Source organism: Xenopus laevis, chromosome 9_10L (assembly GCF_017654675.1).
Source record: "Xenopus laevis strain J_2021 chromosome 9_10L, Xenopus_laevis_v10.1, whole genome shotgun sequence".
In the NCBI taxonomy this organism is placed as follows: Eukaryota; Metazoa; Chordata; class Amphibia; order Anura; family Pipidae; genus Xenopus; species Xenopus laevis.
Window position 1 is genome coordinate 94,539,730 of NC_054387.1, and position 16,774 is coordinate 94,556,503.

The following is a 16,774-nucleotide window of genomic DNA, read 5'->3' on the forward strand; positions in this document are numbered from 1 at the left end:
ATTATTTGTTGGGTAGACAGTTTAAATTGATTTCTGACCATTCTCCCTTAAGATGGATGTCTAGAAATAAAGGGAATAATGCAAGGGTTATGAGATGGTTTCTGGCCTTGCAAGACTTTAAGTTCTCTGTAGAGATTAGAAGGAGAGCGATCCAAAACTAGAGAGGTGAGCGCACATCAGCGAACTGCCTGGCAGGTGTAACCGCTAGATCCGCTCTGGCCGCGCAGACAACAATCCAAGGAAATAGGGTTGCGGACACCTCCAAATTATGTCAACACGTGTGAACCGAGGTAGTTTAAAACAAATTCATCTTTATTAAGCAGGTTAAAAGTAGCGGGCAGGGGAAAAAGAAACAGGCTTGACGCGTTTCGTGACGACAAGGTCACTTCATCAGAAGCCAAGTTCTCTGTAGAGCACAGACCCGGGTCTCAGCAAGGAAATGCTGACGCTTTATCACGAGTCCACTGCTTGCTGGCCAAAAGTGCTCTACCCCACAGGTCTGAGCAGAGGGGGAGGGTATGTGAGACACCAGCTGGAAAAGTTATAAATGGTGTCTATATTTCACCTAGGTTTCTTACCTATACATGGTGAGGGGCTCCAGGGAATAGATATAGGGAGAAAACCATCTTATGGGTTTTCTCCGAGTTGTTTTGAATTTCTGGTCTGGGTCCTGGAGTCCGGAGGCGTTGTAGAGCATTGGGTGGGATGAAGCTTCCATTCCTGAAATAAACACTACTACTTCATAACAGTGTGCTGATCCTTCAAAAAAAAAAAAAAAATTATATATATATATATATATATAATTTTTTTTTTTTTCTGAAGGATCAGCACACTGTTATGAAGTAGTAGTGTTTATTTCAAACAAAACACATTCTTATCTGACGTTTCGGTCACACCTGGGGACCTTTTTCAAGGTGGGACCGAAACGTCGGATAAGAATGTGTTTTGTTTGAAATAAACACTACTACTTCATAACAGTGTGTGCTGATCCTTCGCAGAAATATACATGCTTTATTGACCGTGCACTGCTGGCTACATCTGTCTGAGTGCTGGTACTGTGGGACTATATATATATATATATATATATATATATATATACACATATATATATATATATATATATATATATATATATATATATATATATATATATATAGTCCATGGAGGAGTCGGCACTCACGTCACAGAATTCAAATATGCCTGGGTGCAGTGTCCAAAAATAGATACAATATCATACAAAATAAGGTCCGCACTCTCAGGACTTAGAAAAATATAAAAGGTTTTTATTCACAAGGAGACTGACATTTCGACCTCTTCAGAGGCCTTTCTCATGATATATATATATATATATATATATATATATATATATATATTATAATTTTAAATTTTAAATAACCATTCTGCTCTGTTTTTAGTATTCTTTATTGAATAAGTGTAAGTTTGCTTTTTGCAACATACATTAATTAACATTATAGTCACTATTATTCCCTAGATCCACTGTTGCATAATTTATGGTTGTGTCCTCAATAATCTGTGACATGGAATTGTAATCTAACAAGTTTTTTTAAATTTATTTTCATTAACTGTCCTGGTAGCACTGTTGCAACTGTCAATATCTGGGTAAGTTAAATTACCTATTGTAAGAAAACTGTTCCTCCAAACAACATAGGTCTTTATAAAAATATAAAATTATTTACAAAGTGGGATTTATACTTTTGTACCAGCTGAATACTACTCAATTATTACCATCAATATACAGTAAAAAGACAATTGGAGCTCATTTATCAACACTGGGCAAATTTGCCCATGGGCAGTTACCTATAGCAACCAATCAGTGATTACCGGTAGCTTTTTGAAACCAGCTGCAAGTAGAACAATGAATGCAGAAATCTGATTGGTTGCCATGGGTTACTGCCCATGGGCAAATTTGCCCAGTGTTGATAATTGAGCCCCAGTGTTTATTAACAACCGTGCCAATTAATCACAATATATATTAAAAACATTTAAAAGAAACCAGATGTTGAAAAAGAACAAAACAGATCCTACCAGAGACAAATCATAATGTTCCAAGTATTATCTGCTTGTAATGAAACTGTTTCATTACAAGCAGATACTACATGGAACATTATGATTTGTCTCTGGGAGGATCGGTTTTGTTCTTTTTTGTGCGGAAAAGACCCATCCATGATTGATCATATACTTGAGTAATCATGCATGCCAGATTAGTGGCTTTGGGTATCTTTGAATAAACGCACTAGCGTTATCATTAGAGATGGGCAATAATATATGAATCCAATATCGAGAATGTATGGCTAAGATTGTTTTTAAAACAATATTTTTTGCACTTTAATAACAAATATTTAAGAGATTTTAGCACTGTATTTATACTTCTTAATAACCTAATGTATTTTATATATGGGTGAGAAATTATGTTGCGTATTATCACATTCTAACACTAAATATGCTGGTCAGAGGCCAGCCATACAAGAGTTAATTACATTGGTGATGTCACTGGCACGTTACAAACAATGTGGGTGAAGGCTATTTAAGTGTTGATTTGATGTGTACCTTGAGAAAGGTCCCAATGGGGACCGAAATGTCTGTTGTGCATACCATACTATAATTCAAGTTTTTTTGCAAAGACCCTTGGTGCTGTTTTTTGTTTTACATATACATATTATTTAATGGAAAACTCTGCCGTTTAAAATGAATCCCTTAGAGACATTAGAAATAGAATATATACGCCTCCTTGTATTTAATACTTAAATTTTTATATATTAGTTTGGATATGTCATGATTAAATTCTTAATTTTTATGTAATTTGTTTACATTTAATTTATGTGTTTTATCCAATATAAGGCAGACTTTTTGCTTGGAGGGCTGGGATTATTTCAACCCTTTATTAGTAGACATATAGCATCAGGTACAAGCTTTTTATTAATGAAGTTATGGTGCATAGAAATTGCCTTCGAACTGGTACACTTTGGTACAGTCACTATATTATAAAGTAATATGTTTTTTTCATCTTTGCAGATGGTGGATCTGGCTCAGGTGATGGAGGTGAGAAGAAGAAAAAATGTTTGAATGGGATTCTATGTGTGTTTGTATGTTACATTAGTTTAACAAATATGAGTTTAAAACTGACCAAAAAGCACAATACTAAGCCAAGTTATGGTGTTTGTAAAACAAAAGCAGGAACAGAAATGGAGCTACAAAGAAATAAGTGATGCACTGAATCCAAATGTTTTGTATTCAGCCAAATACCAAATCCTTCAAAGAGGATTCAGCCGAAAACCGAACCCAATCTGAATCCTATTGATGGTAGAATATTTACCAAAGCTACAGAATCGATTGGCAGTGTCGGACTGGGGGGACCCATCGGGACTGCTGTCCAGGGCCCTCGTTCCCACCCACCCCGCTCCCCTACAGTGATGCGCCGATCCGCTCGGCGCACATGTGCAACCGTCGCCACGCGCAAATTGTGCCACTTGGCGCGTATACGCTGTGCGGCACCGAAAAAAAAATTTGGTAACCCCAATATCGGGAGAGGGGGTCTGGCCCATCCAACCCTGTTGATTGGTAACATATGTAGAGCAGGACTATGGTATTACATCGCAAGCCTTTGTCTATATTCATTTAATGGTTGCAGTTTTAAATTATGACTTGAAAGAATATGAATGATGACTTGAATGAACATTAATGTATATGTGACTAAGTAAACTGAAATTGAGTTTTCATTTTCATGCTATAAAAAGACAACAAAAGGCAAGACGTTTGGTGTACTGCTGGTTTTTATTGAACTTGGTCTTGAAGTACGTTCTAACAGAACAAATAATAGTAAATACAGTAATGTAAAATTACAAATATTGTATTGCTAAAGGGCACATGTAGGTTAAAGGGATACTGTCATGGAAATTTTTTTTTCCCAAAATGAATCAGTTAATAGCGCTGCTCCAGCAGAATTCTGCACTGAAATCCATTTCTCAAAAGAGCAAACAGATTTTTTTATATTCAATTTTGAAATCTGACATGGGGCTAGACATTTTGTCAATTTCCCAGCTGCTCCTGGTCATGTGACTTGTGCCGGCACTTTAGGAGAGAATTGCTTTCTGGCAGGCTGCTGTTTTTCCTTCTCAGTGTAACTGAATGTGTCTCAGTGGGACATGGGTTTTTACTATTGAGTGCTGTTCTTAGATCTACCAGGCAGCTGTTATCTTGTGTTAGGGAGCTGTTATCTGGTTACCTTCCCATTGTTCTTTTGTTTGGTTACTGGGGGGGGGAAAGGGAGGGGGTGATATCACTCCAACTTGCAGTACAGCAGTAAAGAGTGATTGAAGTTTATCAGAGCACAAGTCACATGACTTGGGGCAGCTGGGAAATTGACAATATGTCTAGCCCCATGTCAGATTTCAAAATTGAATATAAATAAATCTGTTTGCTCTTTTGAGAAATGGATTTCAGTGCAGAATTCTGCTGGAGCAGCACTATTAACTGATTCATTTTGAAAAAAATGTTTTTTCCCATGACAGTATCCCTTTAAGGATTGCAGTAAAATATCAAGGAATTAAACATTATGGCTTATAACGCGTACTAATTTACGAAACATGATGGCTATCAACAAACAATCCTAAACAGTAAACAATGGAAAATGTAACCTTGAATACAACTTTTAAAACACTTGTACTTAGCTTTGTTTAGGTGGTGAATTTTAACAGAGGTTCCTGAAGAGCTGGAGACTTTAGGTGATGGTACAATCCCATGAGCCTTGGGTCTATGGTCATCTGCAGTATAAAATTACTTGTTTTAGGCACCTCCAATGTCCTAGGTGAGATTCTTCTTTAATGTCCTGGGTGGGATTCTACAGAAAAATCATGTGCAAGCTCATTTCTGAACCAACATAACTCCCTAAATATGCTAACTCTGCCTGTACATTGGGGCCTAGCAGAATAAACTGATTCTTCCAATTTTCTGTATATTAATAAAGTATTTAAAACTCCCCCATTCAGATAATGGAAGATAGCTTCCTTTATATGATAAACAGATCTTGGGTGGGGTGAAGAAACTCCCGGTATTTTGTCTCTTTACCATTGTGTTGGGTATAAAGATGCCCAGCCCAGGGTCTTTTGGGTTACCTATTAGTTTGTGTGCGCGCTACTGATTACTGAAAAGTACTTCTCTCAGACAGCAGTAGCACACAAGTGAAAACAAACAATAGTTTGGGAAGATAATTCTACTTTTTCCATGAATGAACATGACCTTCGGAGCAACCAATAATAGGATATAGATAGAAAGTATTAATTTCATTTTCAACAGTATTGATAAACATGGGTGAATTATTTTTGTTGACAAACACATCCTCCCAAATACAATGAATCCTCAATGTTAATACTCTGATTTTCCTACATTTTACATTGTTTTTGTGGTCCCACTAATTTGTCATGCATTTTCAATGGGTGCCTTTCCCCAATTTTACATAATGTTTTCCCAGAAATTACACCAAAATTTTGTCCTGATGTTTCCAAAATGTCTGTTTTCTGTGAATATTATTATTAGTGAAGCTAGGATGTTTAAAATACTTACCAGATATATTTTGTCATGGTTCTTGCTATAAATAGTCAAGTCAAATGAGTCTGCATCTCATATAGCATTTCCATGATTTTACATTTTCCTGGATTTTTCTTTATATTTTCCTGTTCCCCTGAAAAAAGTAAAATGGGGGTTCTACAGTTTTCCAAATGCCTATGCACTTTTTTTGGACGTTGGACACCTTTCTTCTCTACCTTGGGATTTTGAACCCTGTTTAGAGTTTTGGTCATCAAGGCTTTTAGGAGTACCACCACTATCATCACTAGTATGATCACTGTCATCTTCGATTTAAGTTTGGGTCAATATTAGGTACAGTTGTAAAAGCCTCACCAATTGAGTAAGGCTGGAAATCAGCTGCCATCATGGGAATAGCAGTGTGAATTTTTAACAACATGAGGGTTATCAGAGGCCCACTGATGTTTCTGTTTTGTTAACTCGTTAATTGTTGCTTGCTTTAGGTTGGCAGTTTGGACACAAGTGGATTTCTGACTGTGTTCTGGACTTGGAGGTACAGTACTGGTCATTGTAGAGGTGATACTGGTGGTAGTACCTGCATTGAAACATAAGACTTTTTGATATTCTGCTCAATGCCTCAGATGTAGATGTTTTAACAGTGGTGATGTGGTATACTGTTTGTGTCCTTGTCACCTCAAGAGTAAATACTATATTTGCCTTCTGTTCAATCACCCTCTTTTACTGACAAACGTTTCCAGACTGGACTGATTTTTTGAGAATTTTTCCATTAGCTGCACCTGCAGGCCACAATGAAAAAAAAAAAACAATCTCTGGTTTAGACCAATAGACTGGCTTCTCCATCAACAACACTTTCGGGCAATAAAATAGTACTGTAATAAATATAACTGGATGGGGCTGCCTAGGGGAGTTTTAAAAAAATGATGTTGACTAGTACACTGAGTACACTGAGTGCTCATTAAGCATTAGTATGGTACATCTACTTCTCCACACTGAGTTGCTCAGTCAGCAGCAATGGCATCATGATTCATGAATAGCACTATATCACTATTCCCTAATATTATTGATTTGATTCACAAAATTAGAAGAACATTTTTTTTCCGTACGAACCTTAAGCAGGCTTTTTGTCTGGGTGATAATGATGAATGATGATGTTGATGTGAACTGTTAGCTGTCTGCCACTGCTACACAGCCTAAAGTGTATGTTTAATTTGTATGGTCAAGGATGATCTGGAGTCTGACTGTAATATATAGAAAACACAATGATACAATTAGTCAGATGGATGGACAAATATGCAACATTTTAACCCCACCCATAGGCACTATTAGATAGTAACATAGTAAGTTAGGTTAACCTGCCTAACTGCTAGTTAATCACAATCACTTTGTTTGTAACAACAAAGTTGCTGTCTTTGGCACTTGATAATTATTAATATGAAAAAGTAAGTAAAGATAAAATCAGAAAATATTTTGTTTGTCTGGCAGTCTGCCACACAGAAGGAGCAAGAGAAAATTTGCCAGCACACGATTTGCCTTTAAAAATAATTATTACAAAAAGTGGCGTGTTAGTACCACACTTTGGCCAAAATATCAAAATATGTAAGCTCACGTGCCACGTCAAGACTCCTTATTGCACTACAATATAAAATGCTAATAGTGTAGGAAGGTAATTATTCACAGGTATATTTTGTTGTCTGGGCTTTCCCACTAGAGCTCCTGAGCTAAGGGTAAGTGCACACTAGTCTTACTACTCGGTCACATTGGTTGCTGGGGGACTTGATTTTAAATGCACTACAAACTTATAATGCTCACAAACAGTGTAGGTGCACTTCCCCTTAACCCTAAGAAGCTTTTTAGCCCCAGCCAATTAACATATATATAAGTAAGTAAGGGGAAGTGCACCATGGTCTTATTACTTAGTCAAATTGTTTACTGGGGGACTTGATTTTAAATGCACTACAAACTTAAAATGCTAATAGTGTAGAAGTAATTATTCACAGGTGTATTTTGTTGGCTGGGGCTTAAAAGCTCCCAGCTTTCCCTCTAGAACTCATAAGCTAATGGTAAGTAAACAATGGTCTTACGACTCATTCACATTGGTTGCTGGGGGATTTGAATTTAAATGCACTACAAACTTATAATGCTCACTAACAGTGTAGGACTCACGTACAATGAGGTACCTTGACATGGTACATGAGCTTACATATTTTGGCCAAAGTGTGTGCGCCGGCAAATTGTCTCTTTCTCTTTGTGAACAAATTTTGGCTTGTTATCGTTTACGGCAGCTGATCGTCTCCAGAGTGTTGGTTAGACCGAGCGCTGGGACAATGGTGTCTACGGCAGCTGGTCAACGCCACAGCGTGAGTTAGACCAAGCGCTGGTGATTTCTTTCTGTGTTTCGTGTACACAGTAGGAGCAGTCTTGTCTCTCAACTCACCTCTTACAGACACTTTGGGGCATATTTATCAAGGGTCGAAATTTGAATTCAAAAAGACCAACCGAAATGAAGTCAAAATGAAGCGTTTTTTTGGTCAAATAGGTCTGTTTTTGATTGAATAGGTCCGTATTTGGCCAAATTCTAATTGTACGATTTGAAGGAATAGTGCATTCGATTCTAATTAGATTTGAAGTTTTTCCCCAAAAAAACTTTGATTTTTCAAAGTCCACCAATTGACTCCACATAGGAGGTCCCCCATAGGCTAAAACATCAATTTGGCAGGTTTTAGATGGTGAATGGTCGAAGTCGAATTTTTAAGGAGACAGTACATGATAAATTTCGATATTCGAATTTTCAAATTTTTTACAACTTCGAATTTGGACTATTCCCTAGTCGAAGTACACAAAAAATAGTTAGAAATTTGTATTTTTTTCATTGGAAAATTCATCTCTACCTTTGATAGCTTGCCTTCCATGCGATATCACATGCATTTATCAATATGCAACCCTAATAAAAGATATACATGGATAATATTCACCTCAGGAGATTATTGGGGTTTTCAATCTTCTGTTCAAAATCTAATTGGCAGATGCTGGGAAGAATGTTTGCGGTTTCTGCCAAAACCCACTAATGACTGAGTAGATATGTAGATATGGTAGCCTTGCAAGAGAAAAGTCTAAATCAAAACAAACCAAATATTAGGCATCCCCAGTGATTGTAATCACTTACCTGATACCCCAGGCTGGTGGTCATGTTAGCAGAAAACTGCACCAGCTTGGTTAATGAGCACCACAGAGAAAAACTCTTCTTCCACTTCTTCTTTCTTCAATACATGTGCAGTAGAGTGAAAAAACTGCCTTTTGTTAAAGTTCAGCTTTTCACTTTACTTTGTATGTGCATCTGGAATAGTATTGCTCCGTGTTGCTTGCTGAAAGGTATCCCAGGCCAGCTGCAGTTTTCTTCTAACAAGAGCATCAACCCAGGGTATCAGGTAAGTTATTAAAATCATAGGGGGTGCATTGGGCTATTTTTAAAAATTTTATTCTCTCCTATAATAATTGACCTAAGGATGGAATGTACCTTTGCATCCATAATGACATGTATATGTTTCTAATATGGAATATGAAAAAGTAATTTTTTGTATAAGATTGCTCTTCTTAATTAATCCAACCTTTTGTTTCAGTTTTTTGGTAAAGTTTCTATTGCATGTGAGAACAATGGATTCGGATTTGGTTTGTTGCTGAATACTTCCACAAAATGGCTGGATTTGGCCCAAATTCCAACAGAATCTGGGATTTGGTGCATCCCTAAACATAATCCAAGCCCAAACAATGAAAAAAGCCAACCCCTAAATAATATATCTGATATATTTTCCAAACTTTAATCCAGCCTTTTGCATAAAATTTACATCATACTTATTTCTCACTTAATTTAACATGCATATTATCAAGAGATATAAGATTTCACTTACAGATGTTGGAACGTCAAAGAAATTTTTTTTCCCTTATTATTCAATACAAAGCCTTTATTGTTAATTAATTAAAGTTAAACAAAAGCAAATGACCAAATCACACCGTACGTACACATTGTCTTCATGGACACAATGGGGCACCTTTATCAACGATCAGATTTCAACTTTTAGCAATTATTCATGGAGTATATTGTCAGGCTCATTTATATGACTTGTACTTGTAATGTATTGTGCAGTTAATGTGTAACATACATATATTCATTATTTTTTAGTGAATGAAGGCTCTGGGGAAACAGTCCAAAAAGAAACATCTACTTGTGACATATGCCAGTTTGGAGCAGAATGTGATGAGGATGCAGAAGATGTGTGGTAATTTTTTTTCTCTTACTGCTTCTGAAATGTGCTAGGTTCTTAGTTATGTTAATGATATACTCACACAGCACGCAATAAAAAATAGTAATACACTTGTAAGGCTATAGTAAATTGAGCAGCACCGTTAATCTAACCTGCAGCTTTACATCAATGTGTGCTCCAGAGGAAACTTATATATTTATAAAGGGGAGCCCTTGCAACAGTGTTGAGGCAGGGTGTTGTAATGGAGCTACGATACCACTTAGCACATAAGCTTGGGATAACTAGGGGTCATACTGAGTTACTCCCTTCTTTAGACAAGGGGTCCCCTTTATGCCTAATCTTAAGGGGAATTAAATAAAGTAAATAAGGATACATGTATCAGTCCCCTACACACACTATAGAAGAAATAGTAAATACATCTTATAAATACACAAGTAACAGAAATACTGTCTTCCTTATGTAGCTTTGTTGACAGATTGGTTGAACTCCCCAGCAGGGAGGTATGTTGACTATTTGTGGAAGCCTAGTCAAATAATGTGTGTGCCTTTTTACACATGGTGGTCTTCCATTTAGGTTGATGGCACACAAGGTGATCTATCACCCACAGGAAATAGTGCTCCAACAGGTGTCCAGACACCCAGAAATACCCCATAATTAGGACAAACCGCAATAGCGGCAAGAAAACACTCACATTTTATAATTGCACAAAATGGCATTCTCCTGCATCTTTGCAACTGAAATGTTTTACACATGGTGAGTGCTGCTCTTCTCAAAGAAGGGGTATTTCTGGGTGCTTTGTCATCTGTAGGCAGTGTGATTTCCAGTGGTCAACAAGGCATCCAATTGCCATCACCCTTATTTGTGCAAGATATGTACAAGAATGGGACCTGTTGTTCAGAAGGCTCGGGTTTTCCGTAATGTGGCTCTCCATACATAAATTAAAGCCAATAGGTTTGTTTTGTACTCAAAGTTAGGTAGTCTCTAATTTTGCTGATGATGCTAAATTGTGCAAGACTTGAAACACAGAAATGGTTAAAGCCAAAGTGCTGGACACTAGAAGAAAGTCATACATCTCAGTCTAAACACATCTGGAAATATCTGAAAACTGCAGTTTACAAAATAGTGGTCCAGTCTGTCTGTAGATAGATGCAGAGATCTCATTCATGACTGCAGGAAGCACTTCAGTGGGATTAGAACGGAGGCACAGAGTATATCTGCTGAAGGAGATCCCACTGTTACAAATAAATCTAATAGTAATTATAGATCTAACTCTCCAATGAAGTTGATATTATGGGTGACTGGAGTAACTTAGGGGCCAATTCATTAACTTCGAGTGAAGGAATAGAAGAAAAAAAACTTCGAATTTCAAAGTGTGTTTTTGGCTACTTCGACCATCGAATGGGCTACTTCTACGACTTTGAATCGAAGGATTCGAACTAAAAATCGTTTGACTATGCGACCATTCGATAGTCGAAGTACTGTCTCTTTAAGAAAAAACTTCGACCCCCTAGTTCGCCACCTAAAAGCTACCGAACCCAATGTTAGCCTAACTTTTTTTGGTCGAAGGATAATCCTTCGATCATTGGATTAAAATCCTTCGAAACGTTCGATTCAAAGGATTTAATCGTTTGATTAATCGAACGATTATTCCTTTGATCGTTCGATCAAACTATTTGTGCAAAATCCTTCAATTTCGATATTCAAAGTCGAAGGATTTTCATTCCCCAATCGAATATCGAGGGTTAATTAACCCTCGATATTCGACCCTTGATGAATTTGCCCCTTAGTGTCAAAGTCAGAAAAAGCACCAGGTTTATGCTAAGGGGGTTATTTATCTAAGTCCAAATTTATCTCAATATTTTCTACTATAAACTCCGATCAAATCTGTTCTGGTTTTTTATGTTTATTTATTATTGCATTTTCCCAAAAACTTGCTTTGCGGGGAAAAAAATCTGATTTTCACGATTTTTTCATCAGCTTTTCATGAACTATCCCGAATTTCATGATTTTTTTGGAAGTTTCACCCCAAAACTTTGGGGTATTGCACGAAACCCTGCGCACATCAAAAAATCATTGGGACTTCTCCCATTGACTTATATGCAACCGTGACAGGTCTGAGATGCCGGATTTTAAGATTCAGACTTTTACATCCTCAGGGTTTAATAAATTCCCAAAAAATTTGTGATTTTTTAAAAGTCTGATTTTATAATCACTAATTTTTTGTGATTTTTGCATTTGGAGTTTAGTAAATAACCCCCTAAATATCAACGGAAGTATAACAGTGGACGATGATACACCACTGTCATTGCTGATTTGTTTTAGAATAAATCCCAAATACTTTTTTAAAATATATAAATAAATGTATATAAATAAAGATTAAACCAAGATTACTAGCCCCATCTAGAACTGCTGTTTGAAGTTCACACTCCCATAATCCTTGCACAATTGTGCATATCTGTTAGAGTTCATAACACAGGATCAGCATCCATTTTCTTCTTCCATGCACTACCCAACTGACTGCTGCATCATCATCCAACCATTCTTCACCCCCAGTACTACCTCCACCAATTAGGTCCTGCTCAGTGAGAAAGAGGTTCCTCTCAAGATTTGCAGAATCTTTAATAGGAGCTTTTATGTTGCTCATATCTATAACAGAGCTAAGAACCCATGCTTCTTGTAAACTGTCAGACATTCACTCTTACTTGAAAAAAGTAATTGTGGAAACCTGGTTCTGTCAACTTCAAACTGATTTTACAGTAAATTCATTTATTTGACCGTAATCACTTTTTCAAGAGTTACTTGAAAAAGTGCAAAGGTGCCTGTTTGGTCACATGTGTTTATAAAATGCATTATCATTACATGTAAGACCACTTTAAAAATACATCCCTAACTCTCTTCACTTAATATTCATTTACCAATCACTACTAGAAATATAGGCCATATGTTCATCTATGCTAATAGATGAGAATAATTTTCAGTTAGAGTGTGCTCAACACAACAACCAAACAAGTACCTTGCTGAGCAGACTGTACCAGACACTAGACACTGCTCTGTGCACATTTCATCTTAGTTTTGTATTGCTTGTTGTACTTATTCTTGAAGTTGTTACAAACTCAATAAAGAATATTGTAAAAAGAAAATCTTCACTTCAGTCCTTTCAGGTGTCGATTTGTGTAATTTTACATTGCTTACTGACTTTGATATATAGACCCCTGAATGTTGCATATTAAATTTATACTTTACTGTTCTTTAGGTGCGTCTGTAACATTGACTGTTCACATATCAGCTTCAATCCGGTCTGTGCTTCAGATGGGAAATCCTATGACAATCCATGTCAAATCAAAGAAGCTTCATGTCAGAAACAGGAAAAAATTGAAGTCAAATATTTGGGTCGATGTCAAGGTAATACCAGCATGAATTTTACAGACAGTCTTAACAGATTTTCAAAGGATATAAGCAGTGGCATAATTAGATATTACTGGGCCTCCAAAATCTCTAGAGTTTGCCAATATTTATTGAAACTGTATATTAATCAGGGCCTTGTGGGGCCCCTATACCTACTGCCCCCCATGCAACCGCAGGGTTTGCTTCCTCTGCAGTTACTCCACAGGATATTAGAATTTTGCAGTCTATTATTTTTAGCTTCATATAAAGTAGAACTAAAGCCAAAAAAGATTGTGGCTATATAGGTTGTATTTATATTCTTAATCTACTGTACCAGTCCAGAGGTTTATCAGCGTTATAAAAGTTATCTATGCCTTAAAGAGACCCATGCCTTTCACATGAACTTAGCTGCAATGAACCCTGGCTGGTGAAGAGGCGTGCCAACCGGGATATAAAGGTTGACAATTTTAGTTGGAGGGGGTACGTCACTAATTGGCAATGACAGGGTTTTTTTTGTCCTTTAGGTTTCTAAATCAACTAATAACTCTGTTATAAATACCAATATGCAGCAAAACAGCCCAATCCAATACTTTTTTCACCCAATCAACCACATCCTGAACAATGGCACCAGGGAGACATCAAACTGTTTAGCTGATTGTTATGAGAACCTTATAACAAAAAACTGCCTAGACTTAACCCTGGCCTCTATTTCACTACTTCAGGGGGTTTCTCCCAGATATTTGAAGGATCAGTCCCATAAATAGCCTCCAGCCACCAGCCTCCCTTTTTCCTTATGTTTACATTACTGATCTTGAAACCATAATGTTATCATTATATTCCGTACATTGATCTGTTCATGTATAATCAGATACGTACTTAACCAGAATCATTCATAATATGCTGGCAATGTCATAATATATTAAACATTGATCTGCTCACATATTCACCTCACAGCTAACAACTCTGATTCTGGACCCACCATACTCATCTCATCTTTTTGTTTTATCATTCTTATAGCTTTTGTGGCCCATTTAACTCATCTAGTACTGATTTACTTTTATTTTACCAATACTTATTACAGATATGGGATCCGTTATCTGAAAACCCGTTTCTGGAAAGCTCTGAATTATGGAAAGGCCATCTCCCATATTCAAATAATCAAAATGTTTAAAAATTATTTCTGTTTTTCTCTGTAATAATGAAACAGTACTTTGTAGTTGATCCAAACTAAGATATAATTAATCCTTACTGGAAGCAACACCAGCCTATTGGGTTTATTTTATGTTTACATGATTTACATGATTTTCTAATAGACTTAAGTTATGAAGATCCGTTACCTGGAAAACCCCAGGCCGAGAGCATACTGGATAACCAGTCCCACACCGGCATTTGATTGAGACTAGTGGCAGATTTGTTTACTATATGAGTAAAAAATCATTTAATCACATTATCAATGTACAGTAGTTATATATGTATGGTAAAAATCATTGATATGGGTCTGTTCCACTTGAATTTAAACACAGAATATATTTTAGTAGGCCGGCCAGACAAGCTTTAATTTTTCTAAATAAGTGTAGAGGTATATGATTCAAAGAAGATATATTTTTATGAACTTATAATCAATTAATAAATGAGCATTTGTGGTTTTTACACCCCACACTCTATTGATTTGTCCTTTTTACTTTGATAAATCCTTGGTTTTGTCCTGGGTGAGGAGCAGGAGTGACGTTGCAATGCGTTATGGTGACAATCTGGGTTTGTCACAATCGCGTATAGCATTGCTACTCCCTCAACTGGCCAGGAATCCAAATTATAGAAAGCTGATGGTTAGGTAGATAAGGTATGTGCCTAGTGTCCCCCTCCCCCTCTGTTGCACCCTAGGCACTTGCCTCCTTTGCCTTTAGGGATACCTTATATTACGATTGTATAGTTGGAGACCCTCAGGTTACATTTGCTCCTCTGAGGGGGTTTATGGCCCCCAGCTTCAGGACTGCCATCAGGAATTACTGGTCCTCATACCACTTAAGTTAGCAAGGCCCTCCCCCTCAAGGGGGTGCAAATCATTAACCCACTTGTCACACAGGCTCCTGGGAGGAAGGCCCTGTAAACAAGTAATAAAGTAGTATATGTCTCCAGTAGGAAAAAATTACCCTTATATGTATGGACATGTTCCTGACCCACGCAGTCACACCTATTATACTAACAACCCATAATCAGGCCCAAACCCCATTTATGATTAACCTAAACCTTAGCCACTCTCCACCCAAACCTCTCCCACAAGGCTCACCCCTTTTACCACCCACAAACTATATTTTTACTTTCTGCCCCTGACTGTAGTAATAACTGCTTAATTGCAGTTCTGTAAATCGTAGACATGGTGGCCTATTTATCAACAGACTCATTTTTGTGGTTTTTAGCATTTTTTGAAACCACAACTTAACTCACAAACTCCCAATTGTGAGATTTATTTCAAAATCTGAATTACAAAAAGTATGAACAGAAAAAATACAAATACCGGTACCTCTAAAATTTGAGTTTTTCTGACAATTCCTAGCCAAAAAAAACTATAAAAGTACCTGGCAAAGTTTTGTATTAGTGTTTTTTTTGGTTTTTACACGTAATAAGTCTTTAATTTTTTGAGTTATTTAAAGAAATGAGAAAACTAAACCTTATTAGAGATTTGTGGGAAAATCGTAATTCAAATGTTAGTAAATGATCCCCTTAATCTTTTTTTTCTCACTAGAGAATACTACAGAAAGTACAAAATCTGAAGACAGTCATTTTGCAAGAACAGATTACACAGGTAAATTACATAATACACTGAAGTAACTGATTTTGTGCAGTGTAATGTAAATTGGTGGAACTTCAAAGTTGTGTGTATACTTCACACTTAATACATGGTAAGGTTTAATACTTTTGTCTGTAAATGGCACAAAGGTGGACACAGTATGTACCCACTATGTATGGGATCAGCACTTGGTCATCACCTTGCAAGCCTTACTTGCCCATCATTGCACCGGTGTGAGTGCAGAGCTTGTGGATGCAAGGTTTGTTCAGAGTTATTTAATTACTGCCTGCTTAAGGCAATAGATAGCTACAGGGTTCCCTGACATTCAGTCATATAAATGTCAACTGTTTAAAGGAAACAAGTACTGAAACAACTTTAAACACATACAGTACTATAAAACATTTTGCATTTAATGCATTTGTCTTTGATAAACATTTTAACATGCCTGTATACGGTAGTAGTACAATATTGCAAAGTATTGTACTTTAGCTCTACACATTTGCCACTGACATGTACATGAGAATTAGTTTTCCTTACACAGCAAAGTAATACAGTATGGTTTACTGTAGAATCAAGAACAAAATGTAACTACAGCATGCAGTATAGTACACCATGAATTAAACAAAGTTATTTTGAAAAAAAGGACAGTACATACGTTACAGTACATACGGTACCTGTAGTATAGTGCAGTGTTCCAAACTTTATAAAACTTTAACAGTAGTTATAAAAACATTGTCTACACAGTATTACACACTGCTGTGCTGAACTGTACATTTACTGT

General features: G+C 36.7%; 1 protein-coding gene across 3 annotated transcripts in view; it reads left to right on the forward strand.

The window, feature by feature from the left end:
• Positions 1-16,774, forward strand: part of tmeff2.L (transmembrane protein with EGF like and two follistatin like domains 2 L homeolog) — an 81,424-nt gene that overhangs the window by 24,869 nt on the left and 39,781 nt on the right. For all 3 annotated transcript variants that reach the window (XM_018234658.2, XM_018234657.2, NM_001097013.1), the window contains 4 exon segments: positions 3,034-3,060; positions 9,740-9,836; positions 13,075-13,223; positions 15,949-16,008. In XM_018234658.2, coding sequence (XP_018090147.1) covers positions 3,034-3,060; positions 9,740-9,836; positions 13,075-13,223; positions 15,949-16,008 — 333 coding nt within the window.